This window comes from Ursus maritimus, unplaced genomic scaffold (genome assembly GCF_017311325.1).
Source record: "Ursus maritimus isolate PB19 unplaced genomic scaffold, ASM1731132v1 scaffold_26, whole genome shotgun sequence".
NCBI lineage: Eukaryota > Metazoa > Chordata > Mammalia > Carnivora > Ursidae > Ursus > Ursus maritimus.
The window spans coordinates 31,395,197-31,419,529 of record NW_024425119.1 but is presented as its reverse complement, the minus strand read 5'-3'; the positions used below and the strand labels follow the sequence as shown (position 1 = coordinate 31,419,529).

At 35.0% G+C, this 24,333-nt stretch overlaps 1 protein-coding gene across 1 annotated transcript in view; it reads right to left on the bottom strand.

Annotated features, from left to right (window-relative positions):
- CUNH12orf40 (chromosome unknown C12orf40 homolog) overlaps positions 1-24,106 on the bottom strand; it is a 53,330-nt gene extending 29,224 nt beyond the window's left edge. Inside the window, exons 1-8 of the mRNA XM_040641939.1 lie at positions 24,029-24,106; positions 22,778-22,908; positions 21,345-21,384; positions 18,437-18,575; positions 13,094-13,241; positions 12,683-12,716; positions 11,384-11,569; positions 8,467-8,582 (exon numbers count right to left, since the gene is read on the bottom strand). Coding sequence (XP_040497873.1) covers positions 8,467-8,582; positions 11,384-11,569; positions 12,683-12,716; positions 13,094-13,241; positions 18,437-18,575; positions 21,345-21,384; positions 22,778-22,908; positions 24,029-24,106 — 872 coding nt within the window. The remainder of the gene's footprint in view (positions 1-8,466; positions 8,583-11,383; positions 11,570-12,682; positions 12,717-13,093; positions 13,242-18,436; positions 18,576-21,344; positions 21,385-22,777; positions 22,909-24,028) is intronic.
- Positions 24,107-24,333: the final 227 nt, after the last annotated feature.

The following is a 24,333-nucleotide window of genomic DNA, read 5'->3' as shown; positions in this document are numbered from 1 at the left end:
AGAAAATGAACATCCTAATTAACGGATAAAAATCCATGTTAGAAAGTGCATGACAGAGAGTCCAACAGAAAAATTATATATTGTATATACAGACATTAAGATAAAAATGACAGCAAATTTCTAGTTAGAAACAATGCAAGTCAAAAGACATCTTTCAAAAAGAGTAAAGACAGGTATACAAAAGATAAAAAGGATTAATCACTAGCAGACCCATATTAGAAGAAATGTTAAAGTGTTTAGAATTGAAGGAAAATGTCACCAGATGAAAATCTAGATCTACACAAAATCATCAAGACCATTTACCAAAAGTGGTAAATTTGTGCTTAAATATAAAAAATATGTTTTCTTATAGATCTCTTTAAAAAGAGCAATAATGTATTACTGGATCTACAACATATATATATAAATAAGATATATGAATATACAGAGGCCAGAATGGAGAAAAGAAAGCGGACTATTATGTTATTATACTATATGTGAAGTTGTATAACTTGAAGATAAACTGTGATAAAATATATACTATAAGCTAAAGCAACCACTGGAAAAAAAATCAGATATAAGTTAATAAGCCAACAAAAGGGGTAAATTAAGTCATAAAAAACACTCAAACAAAATAAAGGCAGATAAAGACGAAAAGGAAACATATGGGACAAATAAAAAACAAGAGAACAGACTTAGGGGCGCCTAGGTGGCTCAGTCGGTTAAGCGTCTGCCTTTGGCTCAGGTCATGATCCCAGGGTCCTGGGATCGAGTTCTGCATCGGGCTCCCTGCTCAGCATAGAGTCTGCTTCTCCCTCTCCCTCTGCCCCTTCCGCATGCTCGTGCATGCTCTCTCTCTCTCTTCTCTCAAATAAATATCGTTAAAAAATTTAAAAAAAAACAAGCGAATAGACTTAAACCCAACCATATAAACTGTCACATTAAATGTAAACCATACTCTTGACAGTAATACAAGTCTCGATAAATTTGAAAGGATTCAAATCATACAAAGGATGTTTCCTATCCACAATGGTATTAATTTAGAAAGGTACAGGAATGCCTTAGGATTTCTAGAAAGCAAACAACAAATTTCTAAATAACTCATGGATTGAAAAAGAAATCAAAAGAAAAATTAGGAAGACTTTCAACTGAATGAAAATTAAAACATCAAAATTTGTAGGATATAGCAATAGGAGCAGTTAATGGACAATTTAAAGTGTGAAAATACCTCTATTAGAAAAGAAAAATGACTTCAAATCAATGACCTCAGCTTTCACCCTAAGACAATAGAAAAAAACTAAATTAAATCCAGAAGTACAGGCAAAAGGAATTGAAGAGCAGAATTCAATGAAATAAAAAATAGAAGATAAATATGTGAAACTAAAAGATTATTCTGGAGAAGATAAAATTGGTTAGTCTCTTTATCAGAATGATCAGGGGGAAAAAAGTAAAAATATATATGCACTCCAATGTTCACTGAAGCATTATTTATAATAGTCAAGATATGGAAACAACCTAAGTGTCCATAAATGATAAATAAATGGATAAAGAAGATGGGGGAGGGGTGCGTGTGTGTCTATGTAATTGAATACTACTATTAAAAAAGAATGAGAAGGGGAGGCAGAAGATTAGGGACCTCATTTCACCTGGTCCCTCAAATTGGATACCTATCAAACCATTATGAACACTCAAGAAATCAGCCTGATATATAAGAAAATATATCTGGAACTCTAGAAGCAGAAAAGCGACTGTTTTTTGCAAGGTACGATGTGCAAAGTCGTGAATCTGCAGGGAAGTATTGGAAGATAAATGGAAGAAGGTGGGAGCCTCCATAAGCTGGCTACTGGAAAGTTATATAACACCAGAGCGCAAAATCAGAACCCTCAGAAATCTGCTCCAGTGAGACACAACCCTTTCTTAAAGTGGCTTGGGGGATGAAAAGGGCAGAATTCTAGGTGGGTCATTGTGGTCTCAGGATCCCAAGAGACACAGAATGAACCGGGGTGCCTGAACCAGTAGAGTGCCCAAGCAGGGGAACGAGGAAACTGGTTATGGTCAGAGAGCCCAGGAGGGACTCTCAGCTCCAGTCATCATAAACCGCAAGCCCGGCCCGTGGGGAGACCACCCTTTGCCTGAGCACCCTGAAGAGGACTGGTACATGTGGGCCGTTTACCATCCCCTGGGAGGGGTGAAATGGCTGCACCCACAACTAGGCAAAAGCTCTCAGGGCCATGGAAAGGACAGTAGGGCAACATTCAGCCATGACCCGGGAGCAGCGGAGCAGGGGGCACGCATGATCTCACAAGCACTTACAGTCCCAAATACACAAAGAGCACTGGCACTGACGGTTCCCTGGGACTCCCCCCAGGAGGACCACAGTGCGTACATACCACAGGAGTCTGTGGAGTTTGGCACACACAGAAGTAGAGAATACTTGACCCAGGGTTTATTGAAGAGGGGCGATCGGGATCTTGCGCCTCTGGGCCAGAGATCCAACACGGCCATTTTTGCTCTGACCCTCTGAAGAGGGCGGAAAGCCTCCAGGGAACAAAAGCCACACAGGCAACCAGCTTATGTTGAGCCCAACCCCCCGACAAGGAGCGGTGCAATTCCACCCAGGCAAAGACACCTGAGAAACAGCGCAACAGGCCCACCCACAGAAGAAAGACTGGAAGAACAGCTGAACTAAAACTGTATGGATTCCAGAAAACTGCAGAACTGCAGCTCCAGCAGAGAATAGTATATTGAGCTCCAGGTATTTCCTTATGACTCGTTTATCTTTCAGTCTAAAATTTTCTATTTCTTTTTTTTTTTTTTTACCTTTTTCCCATTTCAACTAGATACTTAATTTACTAACCTATGGTTTTAAGTTGCTTTTTAACTTTTCTTTTTACATCTACATTTTATAGATATATGCTTCATTTTTGTCTTTTTTTTCCACTCTACTCAACTTTATTTTTAAATATATATATTTACTACTTATAATTTTATAATTATATTTATATTCTATGTGCATGTGTGTGTATATATATATATATATATATACACATGCACACACACACACGCACACACACACACACGCTTTGCTTTCTTTGCAATTTTGGGATTTAACACACAGACCAAAGTTCAATCAGGAACAAGTGGATCACCCTCTTTTGTCCACCCTGGGGGATTAGAGTCTCTTCCCCAACCACCTTTTTTTGTTTGTTTATTTCATTTTGGTTTTGTTTGCTCTGTTGTGGCTTCTGATCACTTCAGATTTGTTTAGGGTGTATTTTGCTTGGGTCGCAGTTGATATTTTGGACTCTGCTCATCCGCTTACCCATCCTTCTCTGGGCAAAATGACTAGAAGGAGGAATTCACAACAAAAGAAAGAACCAGAGGCAATGTTCTCTGCTGCAGAGCTAATCAATATAGAATACAAGTGAGAGAGCAGAGATGGAATTCAGGATAACAATTACAAAGTTAATAGCTAGGCTTGAGAAAAGCATAAGTGACAGTACTGAATCACTAAGGGCAGAAATGAGATCTAATCAGGCTGAACTTAAAAATGCTATGAATGAGATGCAGTCTAAATTGGACGCTCTAATAGCTAGGGTCAATGAGGCAGAAAAGAGAATAAGTGATCTAGACGACAGGCTGATGGAAAGGAAAGAAGATGAGCAAAAGAGAGAAAGGCAACTCAAAGCCCATGAAGAAAGGCTTCGAGAATTTAATGATGCCTTGAAACAAACCAACGTCAGAATTCCTGGGGTCCCAGAGGGGTTGGAGAGACAGAAAGAGAGAGAGACAGAGAGAGAGAGAGTGCTAAAAGGTATATTTGAGCAAATAATGGCTGAGAATTTCCCTAACCTGGGGAAGGAAACAAACATTCATGTCCAAGAGGCAGAGAGGACCCCTCCCAAAATAAACAAAAATAGATCAACACCCCAACACATAATAGTGAAGCTTGCAAATCCTAGAGGAAAAAAAAAGCTATCCTGAGAATAGCTAGGAAGAGGACATTCCTTACATATGGAGGAAATAACATCAGACCTTCCCACAGAAACCTGGCAGGCCTGAAAGGGCTGGCAAGATATATTCAGGGTACTAAATGAGAAGAACATGCAGCCAGGAATACTTTCTCCAGCAAGACTATCATTCAGAATGGAAGGAGAGATAAAGAGCTTCCAGGACAGAGAGACACTGAAAGAGTATGTGACCACCAAGTCAGTCCCACAAGAAATATTAAGGGGGATACTGTAAATGAAGAGAGACCCCAAGAGTAATACAGACGAGAAAGAAACAGATAATCTACAGAAATAGGGACTTTACAGGCAACACAATGGCACCAAATTCATATCTTTTAATAGTTACTCTGAATGTAAATAGGCTAAAAGCTCCAACGAAAAGACACAGATTGGATAAAAAAGGAAGAACCATCATATGCTTTCTACAAGAGACTCATTTTAGACCTAAAGACACCTTCAGACTGAAAGTGAGGGGGTAGAAAACAATTTACCACACTAATGGACCACAAAAGAAAGATTGAGTAGCAATCCTCATATCAGACAAATTAGATTTTAAACCAAAGACTGTAAAAGGGATGAAGAGTGACACTATATCATACTTCTTGTCTATCCAACAAGAATATCTAACAATTGTAAATATTTATGCCCCCAACATGGGAGCAGCCAATTATATAAACCAATTAATAACCAAAGTAAAGAAACATATTGATAATAATACATTAATAGTAGAAGATTTCAACACCTCACTCAAAACAATGGACAGCAGAAGACCAACAGAGAAACAAGGGCTTTATGACACACTGGACCAGATGGACTTCACAGATATATACAGAACACTTGATCCCAAAACAAGAGAATACCCATTCTTCTCAAATGCACATGGAACTTTCTCCAGAATAGATCACATATTGGGTCACAAATCAGGTCTCAACTGATACCAAAAGACTCAGATTATCCCCTGCATATATTCAGACCACGGTGCTTTCAAACTGGAACTCAATCACAAGAGGAAATTCAGAAGGAATGGAAAACAGGAAAATAAAATAATAGAGAAAACTGATGAAATCCAAAAACTTAGTTCTTTAAAAGTATCAATGAAATTAGCAAATCTTTAGCTATACTGACCAAGAAAAAAGGAGCAAAGACACAGATCTGGAATTAAAGAAGGGACATCAGGGATACCTAGGTGGCTCTGTCAGTTGACCCTCTGCCTTTGGCTCAGGTCATGATCCCAGAATCCTGGGATGGAGTCCTGCATCAGGCTCCCTACTCAGCGGAGAGCCTGCTTCTCCCTCTGCCTGCTGCTCCCCTGCTTCTTTCTCTGACAAATAAATAAAGTCTTAAAAAAATAAAGAAGGGACATCATTACTGACTTTAACGGAAATTTAAAGATTTTCAAGGAAATACTATAAACAAGTTTATGCTTCACACAACTTATATGAAATGGATAAATTTCTAGAAAAACATACATTACTACAACTGACTCAAGAAATTAGAAAATCTGAACAGACATAAGAAAAATTAGTAGTTAAAAGTTGTCCTGGGAAGAAAAGCCCAGATGCAAAAACACTTAAAGAAAAAATCATATCAATTCTCCACAAATTCTTCCATACCAAAATAGAGGAGGACACATTTTCCAACTTATTCTGTAAGGTTAGTATTACTTTGGCACCAAAGACACTACAAGAAAAAAAAAATTCATACCAATTTTCATGAATACAGACATAAAAATCATCAACAAAATAGTAACAAACCAAATCCTACAATATATGAAGAGGATTATATACCATGACCAAGCAGCTTTTATCCCAGGAACCCAAGGCAGTTTAACATTTGAAAATAAGGTAATACACGATATATTAATAGAATAAAGGGTTGAAAGAACTACATGATAATCTCAAGGGACACAGAAAGAACATCTGACAAAATCCATGATAAAAACTTTCAATGAACTAGGAATAGAAGGAAATTTCCTAAACCTGATAAAGGACACCTACAAAAAACCTACCGCTAACATAAGAGTGAAATGCTTTTCCTTTAAGACTGGGAACAATGCAAGCATGCCCACTCTTGCCTGCCTGCTTATTATTCAACACTGTGCTAGAGGTTCTAGTCACTGTAGTAAGAGAAGTAAAACGCATCCTGACTGAAAAAGAGAGGTATAAATACCTGTATTTATGGACAACATAATCCAGTATGGTAAAAAGCCTAAAGAATCCATAAAACCACTAGTAGTACTCATAATGAGTTCAGCAAGGTCACAGAAGACAAGATCAATATTAAAAAATTAATTATATTCCTATATTTTAGGAACGCACAATCCAAAAAAGAAATTAAGAAAATAATAAATACCATTCACGCCAGCATAAAAAGAAAAAAATATTTAGGAATAAATTCAGCCAAAGCAGCACAAGGTTTATTAACTGAAAGCACAATACATTACACTAAGAGAAGTTAAAGAAGATGAAATACAATGGAATATTGTTCAGCCATAAAAAAAAGAAATTATGCCATTTGTGCCAATATGGATGAACATAGATGACATTATGCTAAATGAAATAAGCAGACACAGAAAGACGAATGCCACATGATCTCACCTATATGTGGACTCTAAAAAGTGACAGTCCAAGAAGCAAGGAGTAGAACTGCCAGGAGCTAGAAAATGGCAGAAACTTGGGGAAAATTTCCACCTTAAAGTTAGTGATTCCTCCAATCCACGATCATGAAGTGTTTCTCCTATTAATTTTTTTTTAATGTCACAGCAGCTTTGTTCATAACAGTCCCAAATTTGAACTATCCCAGATGTCCATTAAGAACAGAACATATGTACACCTGCAACTAATGAAATACTGTATATCAACTATACTTCAACAAAACATAGAATATTATGTAATATTCATACAGTGGAACAACACACAGAAATGAAAAAGAATTAAGTACTGATACATGGAATAGCAAGCAACAGCATGGATGAATCTCCATACCAAAAGAAGACCACTGTATAATTCCTTTTATATGAAGTTCCAAGACAGGCTTAATTCATGTATGGTGACAGGAGTCAGAATGATGATTACTATTGGGAACTAACTTACTAGACTTACTGTGGTAAGTCTACTTAAGAGATACTGTATTAACAAATTTCAAGTATGTAAAGTAGTAGTATTAATTACAGTCACTATGTTGTATATTAGATCTCCAAAACTTATTTGTCTTAAAACTGGAAGTCTGTACACTTTGACTATTGTCTCCCCATTTCTGCAGAGAACATAACTATATGATGTCACACTCAAGTAAAACTCTAGAAAATACAGACTAATCAACAGTGACAGAAAGCGGATCAGCAGTTGCCTTGGGATGAGAGTAAGGGATGTAAAATGGCCAGAGGAAGAGACTACAAAGATGCCCAAAGAAACTACTGGTGATGATGAATATGTTCATTATATTTGACACAGGTCAAAACTTATCAAAGTGCACATTTTAGATAAATTCAGTTTGTTGCAAGCCGATTATACATTAATAGAGCTGTAAAAAAAAAAAACAAAAAACGGATCTCAGGAAAAGAGTTTAAAACAAAATGAACCATTATTTGATTATTACAATTCTCCAGGCAAGAGGCAGTAGTGGCTTAGACTGGGATGGAACCTATAGAGGTGGAAATGTGAGTAGGTAACTTTAAAACTTACTAGAACACAGAATTGTCAAAACTTTGTTGGTGAAATGGATATTGGGAGTTGAAGGAAAGGAAGCAATCAAGAACTTTTATTTTGGTGTCAGCTACTGAGTGAATAGTAGTGTCATTTACCAAAATGATGAAGTCTGGGATAGGATTACAGAGTCAAGGTTTCTCATCCTGATTACTAGGAGTGATTCATACTGGTTTTACAAGTTTAATGGATTTTAAAACAATGAACCAGGATTTATATACAAACAACTAGAAAATAAAAAGGGGCACTAATCGACTACCATAAATAAGAAAAATAAAATATGTTTATGATACAGAAAAAGAACTAGTAATTCATGGAGATTATAAAACAAATGCAAAGCACCTGCGCTTTTTAAATAAATGAAAGGTAGATGTGCACATTAGAAAATAATTACTTAAAACTATTTTAATTAAATGCTACATTTAACTTCTAGTATTTTTTTCCTATAAGTATTACTTAGGTTTGTCTATATTTCTAAAAAAATATTTGTTCATTAAAATTGAATTAATAACTCAAAGAAAGAATGCTGTCATTTCTTTATTTCCTTCAAAAGTCTTTGCTTGGGATGTCTGGGTGGCTCAGTCAGTTAAGCGTCTGCCTTCAGCTCAGGTCATGATCCCAAGGTCCTGGGACCAAGTACTGTATGGAGCTCCTTGTTCAGCAGGGAGCCTACTTCTCCCTCTGCCTGCTGCTCCATCTCTCTCTCTCTCTCTCACTCACTCACTCACAAATAAATAAATAAATAAATAAAATCTTCGAAGATATTTGCTTACCTGCCTAATCTTTCGAATAATGACCCAAATTGTGCTGTTTTATGTGGTGGACTGAGAGCATCTTGATTTTCATTTAATTGGGAAACCAAGGAATTAGAATAATTACCTTTACTGAGCTGAAAAAAGAAAGAAGAACCTGCCAAAATGGTAAATGTACATACATGTATACAATTTAAATTACTTACCATAAAATGTAGACGTAAGTGGATATCTATATGCAAAGAAAATTAATTTTCTAGTTCAAAAGAAAGTAACTGTGTCCTTATTGAAAACAAAACTAATATTGTGCTAACAGTGAAAAGCAATACCAGTATTTAAATGATTGTTAAAATAACAGAATTGATACTATGATGAGCTAACCATTTCCTCAGAGGTTAAAATATATGTTATTAACTATAATTAATATTTTATAAATATAATTAAATAAAATTGAAAATATATTAATTATAATTAATATATTATAAATATTATTATAAACAATTAATATATATATGTGTGTGTGTGTATATAATACCCAGGACACCAGGATCCTGAGCAAATGATCTCTGAAAGAAAATAATTTTTCCCCCAAAAACAGCTATATTTACCTCAGTTTTATCCATTTACTAAGTAATTTTAGAATGCTCCTTTAATCTTTCTGAATATCAATATCATTGAGTGCAAAATGAGGAACGTATGGAAAGACTTGTGGAAAACAGTTTAGGTAATCCATTTGTTAATGTGGAAGTTACCACATAAATGTAAGATATTATAGGGGCCCAACACTAATCTATCCAGCAATAATAATTTATATCTGTAGTATACTTTATTAGCCATGAAACACAGAAATGAGAAGTCCAAAAACAATCAATGACACAAAGTTGGAAAAAAAGAAAAGAAGACAAAAAGAGATACTGAAAGTCTTAGAAAAAAATGGGGGGGGGGGTGTCCAAAGTCAGGGAGAGCTAGAAATAAAGTCTGGTAATACATCTCTTATCTCAGCCTCAGAGAAACAGTGATAGAGGTGCAAAGACAAAGTCATCCCATGAAGTGAGAAACACACAAACTAAAAAGAAGAGAATACTTAATGTTGGCTCAATTCTACTTCTCTAGGGTTCAGTGAGCCCCAGGCCACTTTTTCTTCTAAACTGTTGTTTCAATTTATTTTCCTTTGTATTTTATAGTTTTGTTTAATTCTTACTTTTCTTGAAATCCCTCCAAATAAGCAATTAAACACTTTTCTAATACTTCACAAAGTGCCACTACACTTTGGACAGGAACATCAGCCTCTCTTCTTTAGTTTTCTCTTCTGTATATTAAGTATAACATTACTGGCTGGGACTCCTGGGTGGCTCAGTCGGTAAAGCATCTGCCTTCGGCTCAGGTCATGATCCCGGGATTCTAGGATCAAGTCCCGCACTGGGCTCCCTGCTTAGCAGGGAGGCTGCTTCTCCCTCTGCTTACTGCTCCCCCTGCTTGTGCTCGCTCACATGCTCTCTCTCTCTCTGACAAAATAAATAAATAAAATCTTTAAAAAAACAAAACACTATTTACCCCTCTGAAGATAATCACTAACCTGCAGCCTAAAAGTAGGAGATTATTTAAGTAAGATTACAGAGAGTTACATTCCCTATCCTATAAACTATCTAGGTGCAAATTTTAGTCTTATAAAATACAAACTGAAAAACTAAATGCTTTTCATTGTATCATTCCAAAGTTAACGGGGTCCTTAAATTAATAAGGCTAACATCTATTACTGGAATATAATACTTTATTTTCTCTTCTCTGAAAAACAGAAAACATACTTTAATACTTTCATAAAATTGAATCAGTATCATTATATATAATGTACCATGTATAACTTATAAAATTAGAAATTTATAAATTATAAATTTGTTTATAAATGACAAATACATAATTATGGCATAAAACCAATGCATGCTAAAAAGGGAGAAATTCAAAACTGAATATTCCCATTAACAAGACATCATGTTTATATAACCATTTTTCCCACTACCATTATACACTAGTATAACAATCATAATTTTATTATTTATTTTTTAAACTCTATATAATCTGATAAATTGACTACTTTTTATAGTTTATTGCAGATATATTTCAGAACTTTAAAATCTGGATGTTTTTAGATTTTTAACTTTAGAGAATACAACGACTAAACAATATTTTAGCACTACACATCTCTATCCATATAAACACATTTGTATAGTTTTAATTCAAGTGCATATAACCAGTTGTCATCTGTCAAATCATAAAAAGAATCAAACCATCACAACTCATTCTTTAACAGACTACTGTGACATCACTGAGATTTTATACTGCAATTCACAGGGCCCTTTCCATATCATGACTATTGGGCAACCACGACATCAACAACTGGTTATTTACTGTGATTATAATCATCAACTATTATATAAACACACTCAACTATTTTCAATTTTACCACCAGTAATTTTATAAAAGGATGATGATTTCAAAGATTTTTAAAGAAGAGTGCATTTTTTGGATTCATAATCTTCTGCAGAGCAGACAATTAAATTTTGACCAGAGGAATTATTTTTTTTTTTATTTTTTTTTTTTAAAGATTTTATTTATTTATTCGACAGAGATAGAGACAGCCAGCGAGAGAGGGAACACAAGCAGGGGGAGTGGGAGAGGAAGAAGCAGGCTCATAGCGGAAGAGCCTGATGTGGGGCTCGATCCCATAACACTGGGATCACGCCCTGAGCCGAAGGCAGACGCTTAACCGCTGTGCCACCCAGGCACCCCTGACCAGAGGAATTATTATACTTAACTGATACCCTAATTTGACTATATCTATAGCAATTCACAATGTTTTTAAATCCATAGGAACAGAAAAAAAGAGCATATCATAAAAATACAATGATATAAAATCCTAAGACTAGTGATTCAAATGTACCTGTTCATTCTGTTTTTCACATAAAACTTTCTGAGAACTAGGTGCTATTCTGAGAATGAAACTGTGTTTTGTAATATTCTTATTAGAAGATAATTCTGCTGAAAAAGATGGTTGAGAAAAAGTGTAATTTTCTATTCTGTTGAACTGAGGTTTAAACACTCTATATGAGTCCATGACTTGTGACAACTAGAGGAAAAGAAGATACAACCATTTGATCTGCTAAAATTTATAAACTTGAGAAGAGGAAAGTCAAAATAGGAGTGAAAAAGGTCACAGACTGCAGAAAAAGTTCCAAGGAAAAGCAAGTCATCAGTAATCCACAGGACTTATTAAGACAAGAGAGGTTATCAAGTAAAATCATACTGAAGAGCTTCTTTCTATCTGACTTTCTCTGAAGAGCTCCTTTCTATCTGCCTTTCTCACTACTGGTCCCCTCAACCTCCAAGCTTCATACCATCTCCAAATGACAAGAAATCTGAGTTTCACTGATCCACAATTCAGGTAAAAAGATTTCCAAGAGATGTTAGTATCATTGTCATTCCCTGATGCAGTTTAATTTTGGCAACTCAAAGCAAAGAAAGGATAATTAATAATATAGTGTTGGACCCGAGGCGCCTGGGCGGCACAGTCAGTTAAGTATCTGACCCTTGTTTTCGGCTCAGGTCATGATCTCAGTATTGTAAGACTGAGCCCTGTGTTAGGCTCCACACTCATCACAGAGTCTGGTTAAGAGTCCCTCTCCCTCTGCCCCTCCCAGGCCCCTGTGCTATCTCTTTCTTTCTTTCTCTCTCAAATAAATAAATAAATCTTTTTAAAAATATATAATAATATAGCATTGGATCTTAAAATTTCAAGGTTTAATCACAATCTATATATTTTCCAATTGTTAAAATTTTATTTAGTAAAAAAATCATCTATGATACATTGAAAGAAAAATAATCTTGGAATCAGTGTAAATGGTGAAAATCACAATTTCATATAAAATTATATATACGGTCACTATGCTAGAAGAGATGAATTTCTCAATGATCACATGAACCCAAAGCAGGAATCCCCAAATGAATAATGTTATGTACACACAGGCCTAATCTACATTACCAGAATTCCAAAGAGTTTCTCATAAGCAATCAGTTATTTAAGGTATAAGTTCCATATACTAAAAACTTTAAAAATAGTTTCAAAGACTATGAAAAATTTTTTTAAAGAATAATTTTCCCTGATATTCCAAAAATTTCTATCATTTGGTAGCATGCCACAATTGTTAAAGTAACTTTAAAAAAAATTTTTTTTTAATCTTACCTGAACTGTGTCAAGTTCTTTCTTGCTGCCTAGTCTTGATAGTACATAAAAATGAAAAGAAAATTTTAAGGTTAAAAAAAAGCTGGTAGTAAATTTGGCTATCTTTTTATATGTATTTAAAACTTACACTGTTCTATAGAAATACACGAAAACATACAGAACTCAATCATTCTCAAATGTTATAAAAATTGTATTATTACTAGAGAAACATTTTGAGGATAAGGAAAGTCAAACTATGTGTACAAAACACTTAGTATGGACATTAGCTTTTTTGATGAAAGTCTTAATACTTTAATAATACTGTTAACAGCCAAACAAAAACTACAGCTAGAAGAAAAGTCCTCTGTACATTTTCTAATGAATGAAACAGTACTGATGATGACCTGCTTAAATACCTAAATAATATACAACCTTGCTAAAATATACCTGTTGTCTCTATCATCAATGCAGAGGTTAGATGGTACACGGTGAGGTGACATTGGAAGTTCTAAATTATGCTTTCTTAGGGGCATTTTTACGTCTCTATGCATATTCACGTGGATTGGTTTTCTCACAGTTTCTATAATGAAAAAATAATTAAAAATATTTTAAAAGCAATATTTGATATACAATGTTCATTAAACAAGTGTACATCTTAGAAATTTCCTAAAACTACCTATATTCTATATATGCTAGAAGTCATTACAGTACTAAAAACTATCATAGATAATTCAAATCATCTCTTTTTCATTATCTTACATAGTCCTCATCAAAGGGGCTACACTGATTCAGTTCTATTTTTTTCCTTCCTCTAAGATTTCCTTGACCCCCAGACTATACCAGATGCTATGTTATACATGCCCATAGCAGTACGTATGTTCTCTATTATACCACTTACTATGGTTTATTGCACCTGATTAATTCTACCTCTCTTAGTAGATTTTTAAACTTTATGGGAACAGAAGCCTTTTCTCTCCTTAGACAAGATTCCACTATTTGGTCTGCTCAGTACTTTTTAACTACTCTCCTTTTCTGGGTAATGCTTTTGACACACATACCAACTACATATGGGTTTTTTTGTGTGTGTGCATGTACCTTTTTTTAAAGATATTTATTTATTTATTTATTTATTTATTTATTTATCTATCTATCTATCTGTCTATCTGAGAGCGAGCAAGAGAGAGCAGGAGGGAAAGGGAGAAAGAATCTGAAGTAGACTTTGTGATGAGCACAGAGCCCAACGTGGAGCTTGATCCCATGACCACAGGATCATGACCTGAGCCAAAACCAAGAGTTGGATGCTTAACCAGCTGAGCCACCAAGACGCCCCAGCTATACAGTTCTAACAGAGAACTTCCTATCTTCTTATAAACCCTGTCCCTAAGGAATCCATCAAAATTCTAGAGGAGAACATAGGCAGCAACCTCTACGACATCAGCCAAAGCAACCTTTTTCATGACACATACCCAAAGGCAAGAGAAACAAAAGATAAAATGAATTTATGGGACTTCATCAAGATTAAAAGTTTCTGCACATCCAAGGAAACAGTCAGAAAAACTAAGAGGCAGCCCACGGAATGGGAGAATATATTTGCAAATGACACTACAGATAAAGGACTGGTATCCAAGATCTACAAAGAACTTCTCAAACTCAATACACGAGAAACAAATAAACAAATCAAAAAATGGGCAGAAGATATGAACACTTTTCCAATGAAGACATACAAATGGCTAACAGACACATGAAAAAATGTTCAAAATCATTAGCCATCAAGGAAATTCAAATCAAAACCACAAGGGTGGGAATGCAAGTTGGTACAGCCACTCTGGAAAACCGTGTGGAGGTCCCTTAAAAAGTTAAAAATTGAGCTCCCCTATGATCCAGCCATTGCACTACTGGGTGTTTACCCCAAAGATACAGACGTAGTGAAGAGAAGGGCCATATGCACCCCAATGTTCATAGCAGCAATGTCCACAATAGCTAAATCGTGGAAGGAGCCGAGATGCCCTGCAACAGATGACTGGATTAAGAAGTTGTGGTCCATATATACAATGGAATATTACTCAGCAATCAGAAAGAATGAGTTCTCAACATTTGCTACAACATGGACGGCACTGGAGGAGATAATGCTTAGTGAAATAAGTCAAGCAGAGAAAGACAACTATCATATGATTTCTCTCATCTATGGAACATAAGAACTAGAATGATCAGTAGGGGAAGAAAGGGATAAAGAAAGGGGGGGTAATCAGAAGGGGGAATGAAACATGAGAGACTATGGACTATGAGAAACAAACTGAGGGCTACAGAGGGGAGGGGGGTGGGGGAATGGGATAGACCGGTGATGGGTAGTAAGGAGGGCACATATTGCATGGTGCACTGGGTGTTATACACAACTAATGAATCATCGAGCCTTACATCGAAGGCCGGGGATGTACTGTATGGTGACTAACATAATAAAAAATCATTATTAATATAAAAAAAAATAAAAAATAAAAAATAAATAAACCCTGTCCCTAGAAAAAATAATTGACTTAAGGGCAGCCATCTGACCCAAGATGAATCAATAGTAGGATTACATCTGTGTGGTTATAAATAATTGCTCCAGTGCTAGGACCTGGCACCAGTAGGGGAAGGTAATATGCTTCCAGTAAAATTCAAAAACTCAGAACCAAAGAAACAACTCTCAGTGTTTCCCTTGTGGCAAACCAGGAGAGATGAGCAATACTGGTTTTTAAGGTCACGTTTTAAACCTGAACGTAAAAGACAATCTGAGAAAATAAAGTTAATTTTTTTCTCTAAAGTGAGAAAAAAATCTTGGTGGTATTCAAGTCCCCGATTCAAGCAGTGGGGGCCCAGCTCTACCACTGCCCTTTCCTTTTAGTAAAGTGTCTTAGTCCATTCAGGCTGCTGTAACACAATACCACAGACTGGGTAGTTATAAACAACAGAAATTTATTTCTCAGTCTGCAAGCCAAGCAGTCCAAGATCAAAGTGCTCTCAGATTCAGGGTCTAGTGAGAGCCTGAGTCCTGGTTCACAGACAGCTGTCTTCTCCCTGTGTCCTCACACAGTGAAAGGAGCAAAGAGAGCTCTCTGGGGTCTCTTTATAAAAGCACTAATAACATTCATGAGGGCTCCACCATCATGACCTAACCACCTCCTAAAGGCCCCACCTCCTAATACCATCACTAATAAACGTATGCTTTTGTAGGGAAGGAAAATATCTTTTTCCTCTATACCTTTCTAAATTCTCAAGTAGGGACTCTATAATAAAAGATTAATAAAGAGAAAAAAAATACCAATTTATTTAGTATAAATTTTAAATGGAAAACTTTATAAGGAAACTGGGACCCAAAGAAGTGGTTAAACTTGAGCAGTTTGATGGAGAATGAAAAGTAGTGATGATCAAACAAAAGGGGGTATGGACTAACTGTAGCCAACTGAAGGAAATAGCAAGGCTTATTTGTTTAGATTCTTCTCAGTGTCCCTCTGTCTTGGAGATAAAGATGTTCCTTTCCTCCAGGTACAGGGAGAACAATTCTCACATGAGGATCTTTCCTGCACATGCCACTTCTCAATTCCTTCTGCTTAAAATCTTTAGTATTCCAACATGCCTTATTTTTGGGACAGTGTGTCCTGACCCCATCATTTTCTATTCTATTCCCAGCATCCAATACACTACTTATGGAAGTACTCAATAATGGAGGTACTCAATAAACATGTTGACTGTATAAATGAAAAGAAAGTGAGGAAGAAAGGAAATATATAAAGGTAAATACATCATTGGAAAGCCTCATGAAAAAGAGTGAATCTGGTCTCCTATCTTACAACATACACAAAATTCAACTCAAAATGGATTAAAGAGTTGAATGTAAGACCTAAAACCATAAAACTAGAAGAAAACATAAGGGTAAGTTCCTTGACATCAGTCTAAGCAATGATATTTTTGGATTTGACACAAAAACAAAGGCAACAAAAGCAAAAACAAACATCTGGAACTACATCAAACTAAAAATCTACACAGCAAAGAAAATCATTACCAAAATGAAAAGACAAACTATGGAATGGGAAAAAATATTTGCAAATCGTATATCTGATAAGGGTTCAAACTGCAAAATATAAAATGAACATACAACTCCTGGCAAAAAATGAACAATCTAATTTTGTAAATGAGCAGTGGAAATGAACAGACATTTTTCCAAAGAAAACATACAAATGGCCAACAGACACATGAAAAGGTGCTCATCACTAATTTTCAGGGAAATACAAATCAAAACCACAAGGAGATATCACCTCCCACCTGTTAGAAAGACTATCATCAAAAAGGCAAGGGATAACAAATGTTGGGAAGGATGTGAAAAAAGGGAACCCTTGTGCAGAGTTGATAGGAATGCAAATGGATGGAGCAACTATGGAGAACATAATATATGTTCCTCAAAAAATTAAAACTACATGATTCAGCAATCCCACTTCTGCGTATATAGCCACAGGAAATGAAAACAGAATCATCTGGAGTATCTGTACTCCCATGTCCCATGTTCACAGCAGCATCATTCACAATGGGCAAGATATAAGATATGGAAACAAGCTCATGTCTGTCAATGGATGACTGGATAAAGAACATGTGAGATATATACATATGATGAAATATTCTTCAGCCATGAACATTAGGGAAATTCTGCCATTCATGACAGCTCGGATGAACCTTAAAGGCATTATGTTAACTGAAACAAGCTAGAGAAAGACAAACAATGCATGGTATCACTTACACGTGGAATCTGAAAAAAATCAAACTCACAGAAACAGTGTAGAAAAGTGGCTGTCAGAGGCAGGAGACTAGGGAGTAGGGGAAATACAGGTTGGTAACAGGTCAAACTTTTAGCTGTAAGATGAATAAGGTATGAGGAGCTAATGTAAAATGCCATGACTGTGGCTGATAACACCGTATTACGTAAGTGAAGAAAAAGAAGGTAAATACATCAAATAGATTTACAACGAACCTTTTATTCCTAAAGTCCATAAATAATGTATTTATGTCTAAAGTATAACTAAATTTGCTTCTATAAACCGCCGTCTGCATTAAGGAATAAAAATGCCAGAGAAAGGAAGAGGAGATACTAACAGCACTTATGATCAATTTCTATCCCTCCTTTATGAGCTGTCTTATTTCTTAAGTTCTCATTTTCATACTTATTTTAAAAATTAAATATCAGACACGAGTTTCCCTGAGAAAAAAAATACTCTGACTAAACTTTTAATTCACTTGAAGGCTCAAAGTACAGGCAAAAATGAACTTTATTTTGAAGTATTAGTCTACTCTAGTTAAAATTCCAAGAATGCCTAAGAAATTATTCAAGTTGTGATATAGGAAACTAATTATTGAGGTAAAAATCTTTTCAGCACCTCCTTTCAAACAAATTCTCTAAATACTTTAAGACAGTAAAGACATTTATTTCCTGCTCTTTTAGCTAAACTTTGGTAACTATCTGCCTACACAGATTAATGTAGTAATTAAAAGAACTGCAATATAATAACTTTGACCATGTCTTATAAAATTAATTTTATATAACACACAACTTAAAAATAGATAAGCAATAAAAGGATTTTAAGCAAAAAGTAACAAAGGTACTTTAAACAAAAAGTAATTTAAGAAGGCAACCAAGTTTTAAAATTAGTTTACTTTCCATATCCTTTGAGTTCTAAAATTATAAATTTATTAGAAAACAATGTTATGATCACATTAGAATCAAAACAAAATGCTAATGGAAAGACTTACCAGGTGTTTTCTTCTGGCAAGATATGTGATTTACCATATATAGGTTAAGGAGGTCTAAACTGACAGTGGAATTTTTGACAGGGGATGAAACCCCCAGTAATTTCATTTTTGATTTTAACCTTTTCTTTTCAAAATATTCCTAAAATAATTAAAAATAAAAGTTATTACAACAACCATATGGTTTTAGGCAGAATCATAAAAAATAAAAAAGTAATAATGCTATTTAGTAATTAATTGACTGGACATTTTTATATTTTTGACACCCCCTTTATATACTTACATATAAATTAAAATCAATCATGACAACATAGTTTGCTTAAAGACCCTTAATTTCACAGCCTCTTAAAATCTTTTTGGTATATGTAATGCCTTTAAAATAGAACTTTATAAAGGCATTACTAGGTATCAAAAGATTAAAAATTATCTGAAGTGTAAAGCTTTTTAAAATTTTGATTAAAAAAATCTGACAAGTTAAAAATTTGTTTTTCTACAGAGTAACTATCCCACAGATATTAAAAACCTTAAAGATATGCACAGTTTAGTACCATTAAAAGTCAACTGAAATAAGAGGACAAGGAAAAGCAGCTGTGTGAGACTAATCTCCAGCCAGAGTCAATTTAATTTCTTTCATTATCCTTCCATGACTGCTACTTTGCCATTAGCAAGAGCTGTACTGTTGAGTGGACTGAGAAGTGAATGAGAGATAAAAGTGAAGGGGCATAGCAAGAAAGGGAAAGGATCCAGAGAGGGCTTCACTTGTTTTAATAAGGGAAAATTGAGTATGTCTGAATATCAGTGGAAAGCCTCCAGTTGACAGTGACTGGTTGAGGATACAAGAAAGAGAAGAAGTAACTGATTCAGTGAAGTCCTTGAGAAAGATGGAATCCAGACTGCAAATAAACAGACCTTCCTTTGACTGAAGGAAACTACTTCCATTATCACAGAAGGGAAAGAGAGGATCAGTGAAGATGTAAGATAGTTTACAGAACTGATAGTAGATATATGAGATAATTCTCATCGGATAGCTTCTATTTCCTCTGAAATATAAGACAAAGTCATCTAATGAGTATGAAGAGATTAAAAATAGGGTTGGAGAAGAGTGGTTTAAGGGAGGCATGACATATTCAAGGGAAGGTATGACATTTTCAAAGAATAGGAAAGTGACATAACTAGAGATCAACATTTCTGGGAAGGGCCATATGTTTTTCCCTTTCTTATAAAAAAAATCTGGGGACAGATTATAGTTTATTTATTGAATGCCTATGTTATTGCTCAACACAATTCTAGGTATAGGAGACACAAAATGAACAAAAGTAATAAAATCCCTCTTCTGATGAATACATGCTGATGAAGGTGGGGGAGAACAGAGGAAACAAATTTATAAGAAAATACCAGATTATGAAAGAGAAAAGTGATAAAAAAAAAAATGGTCCTGGAGAGAAAGTAACTGGAGGGTAGGGAGCTACTTAGATGCTGTGATCAGAGAAAGCCGACCTAAGAGGAGATACTTTAGCTGAAACCTAAATGTTGACAAGCCAGATACACAAATATCTTGAGGAAGAATATTCCAGACAAAGATCAGAACGGCAGAAAGAAGGCCAGTATAGCTAAAATAAAATGAACAGGCCAAGTGGTAACAAAGTCAGAGAAGTTGGCAGGGTGAAGATCCTTCAGGTCCTTCTAGGCTATGGTTAAGTCAGATATTATTCTAAAAGCAATGAAAAACAATTGAAGCTTTTAAGCAGGGGAATGAAAATTCTGATTTGTGATCTTAAAAGATCATATTAACTGCTGTGTGAAGAACAGACTACAAAGGAATAAAAGATAAAGCAGAAAAACAATGATAAATTTGATTACATTAAAATTAAGAACCTTCCTTAAAAGACAGCATTAAGGATAAAAGCTATAGAGTACACATATAACCGAAGAATTCTAAATATATAAAGACAATAAGGAAAAGACAACACAAATTAAAAATGGAAAAAATACTTGGAAAAATACTTCACAAAAGAGGAAACATGGATGAAAATTTCAGATAACCTCATTAGTAATCAAGAAAATACAAGTTAAATTTACAATGAGACATCATTTCACTAAGTTAATAACTATCCTACTTTTGTAATAATACTCCCTTGCTTTTCTTTAAGTTTTATAAGCTTTGAACATATTTTGTTTTGGAACTTTTTATATATGGAATCTTACTGCTTACATTCTGAGTGCTTCATTTGTTCAACATTATATTTTGGGGATTCATCTACATTAATTACATGTGGTTAACACATTTTCACTGCTATATCATTACTTGGGTATGCCATGATTTGTTTAACCATTCTATCCCTAATGAACATTTGGGTGGTCCCCTTCCCTCCCCATTCCTCTGCCCCTCTTCTTCTTCTCTTTTGCCTTCTTCTCTTTCTTTTTTGCTACTTAACAACAATGATCCAAACAAGCTTGTACAGGTCTCAAAGTACACATGTGGAAGTTTCTCTTAAATATATACTGATCGGCTGTAAGATATATACATGCTCAACTTTATATAATAAAATTGATGTAAGAAAAAAATTTTTAAAAAAAAGTAGAAGATACATTATAAGGCCGTCATAATACTCTAGGCACTCAACGATGAGTTGAATCAGGGTACTCATAGCACAGGTATGCACAGGTAGTGAGAAGTGATCAGACTTTCCTTAAAATACTGGGATATATTTTGGAACTAGAATGACAACAAGAATTAGCAATGATCTTTAAGTCTCCACCTGAAAAAATGGTTGGCTAATCAAGCTATCTATAAGAACAGAGAAGACTGGATGGTCTTCCAGTTACTTAGGTGAATTTATTACCCTTTGAAAAACACCAAAAGATCACTGTTCTTATAAGGCTAATATAAATAAAAATATTTTTTCTTTACCTTTTGCTTTCTCCTTTCCTGCTTGATCAGAACCCTGGTACTGAAAAAGGAAGCAAGACAAAAGATATAATGATTAAATAGTCTCTAAAACAATTGACATTTTAGCTGAATTGACAACTTGAAATTAAAAATCTAGAAGTACAGTAAGAATTATTTTCTGAAAAGAAACTATAAAAATGTTCTTATTTACAGTTTATATTGTTTCAGACAATTTTCTTAGAAAATCCAAGAAATAGTAAAAAAGACTCTAGGCCTACGAAGAATAATAAAACACAGAATAAACCTGGATTATAAAATCAATATAAGCAAAGACAAAACAATGCATTGGAAGAGATGTATCCCTGAAACATTCTCATCTAATAGCAATATTCTTGGTCAAAACTGTTATTTTCTTGCCTCCCTTATATTTCAATATTCTACTAAAATCAAGAGGGAATAGAGAGAACATCAAAATCTATTTGGATCTAAGGAAATTTTAAGTTTATTATTAGAGAAACTTCAGTTATATTAATTATATTAATATATTAATTATATTAATATATTAATTATATTAATATATTAATTATATTAATATATTAATTATATGTGTACCTGACTTTTAAAAAATAGTCATTATGGATGTGCCTTATACCTGTGATCTTTGTGCTAAACACTGCACTGAATCCCAATGACAGTACAGTTTTTAACAGTTATAAAATATTTACTCTATTAGTAATAATGGAATGCTATAAAACATTCAACAATTTAAAAAGATCTGCACAATACAGCTTTTTTTTTTAAGATTTTATTTATTTATTTGACAGAGAGAGAGACAGCCAACGAGAGAGGGAACACAAGCAGGGGGAGTGGGAGAGGAAGAGGCAGGCTTATAGCGGAGGAGCCTGATGTGGGGCTCGATCCCAGAATGCCAGGATCACGCCCTGAGCCGAAGGCAGACGCTTAACGACTGAGCCACCCAGGCACCCCAACAATACAGCTTTTGGATATACATGAAACTATAGTCTCAACAAGATTTGTGCAAGAATTATAAGTAAAATTATAAAATGTATCTTAACTACATGAGATTATATAACAACATGAAAATTAAAACTGTTAATAGCAAGTACTATACATCTTGCACCACCCTAAATGCTTTGGATACTTATATGTATAAATTCATTTAATCTTCACAGCAACTCCGTAAGGTGGGATCTATTTTTATCCTCATTTTACTGATGGAGAAACTAAGACACGGAGAGGTTAACTAATTTGCCCACAGTCACATTGCTGGTAAGTGTAAAATGGAGATTTAATTCCAAGAATTCTGATTTTAAAAACTTTAACCAGTGCATTACACTACTTTCCAAGTATGTCAACTGTGAATACACAAGCTATTCATTTTTCCAAATTTTCATAAACTACATGAGTAAGTTACTGAATACCCTCATACTTGCCACTTACTTAACTTGTTCTTTAACATACTTCCCAATAGCTCTGTCCTAATTGACCATTTTGAGCTCGTTGAACAAAGAACCCAATCTATTCTGTTCTGTGCAGCATCATAAGTGTACTGCTGGCATTCAAACTTTAGAAAAGAAAAAGGAAATAAATTACATTTCATTGACACCTCAAATGTTAAGGCTGGAGTGGATCTTAGAGACTAGTTTATTCTCCGTCATATTAAAATTTACAAAAAACTTGCAAGTGACTTAGCCAAGTGACTTTTCAAAGTTCAGAAATATAAGAAGTATGACAGAGCCAGCAATATTAAGCATTTCAGTTTATAAACAGATAATAAGAAGAGATATCAATTCTACAAGCAGTTCCAACATCATAAAGATCAGCAAAATTAAGGACAAGTCAAAATCTAAATACAGTCTTTATATATGTAAATATCAAGTGCTTTCATTCCAGGCTGATTTTCCATTTTCCAGGACACGCTTATGGCTCTCACCAAATTCTCTGTACTACATAATCCCCATCACTCTGCCTAACAAAAGTCAATTAAGGACTCAAGGGGTGCTTGGGTGGCTCAGTCAGTTGAGCGTTTAGCTCAGGTCATGATCAGGGTCCTGGGATCGAGTCCCTTATCAGGCTCCCTGCTCAACAGCCTTCTCCCTCTTCCTCTGTCCCTCTGCCCAGCTTGTGCTCGCTCTTCCTTTCTTGCTTTATCTCAAATCAATAAAATCTTTAAAAAAAAAAAAAAAGAACTCAAGATCAGCTGCTAGATCAGCCTACTACCATAATAAAAGTGAAAAGGATCCTGATGTAGAAGTCAAAGGTAATTTCTCAAATAAAACATTTTAGATTGTTATTAAGGCAACTGATGCTACGAAACAGTGTCTCTCAATTAAATGCACTAAAGAAAAACACTGCATCAATTAGGATTCTTAGTTCCAAGAAACTGAAAGCACCTTTGGTTAATTTACAAAGAAAATAAATGCATTAAAAGGAAACTGGGTTGAGACACCTAGGTGGCTCAGTCGGTTAAGCATCTCTACCTTTGGCTCTCAGTTCAGGTCATGATCTCAGGGTCCTGGGATTGAGCACCCACACTGGCTCCCTGCTCAACAGGGAGTCTGCTTCTCCCTCTTCCTCTGCTCCCCTCCCCCCGGCTCATGCTCTCTCAAATAAATAATAAATAAAATCTTTTTTAAAAATTGTTAATAAATAAAAAATAAAAGGAAACTGGGTAGCCAACAAACCTGCCAAGGCTGAGAAAGCAGATTTGGCAACCAGCAGGAACAAGATAGTCTAGGCTGTGAGGTCACAGTCAAAACCATGTCGTAATTAGTTTCAATAAGGACATCACTGCTGACACAGGTCAACATTGGACACCACTGATTATACCACTGTTACAGAAAATCCAAGTTCAGCTGTTCTTTGCTTGAAAAGCCAATACTCACCTCGAGATGAGTTTTAGTTGGAAAGGAATTTGAGCTTTATTCAGGAGGTTGATCACCTGGGGAGAAGGTGGACTCCTGTGCAAAAACCAACTCTGAGGTTTCTC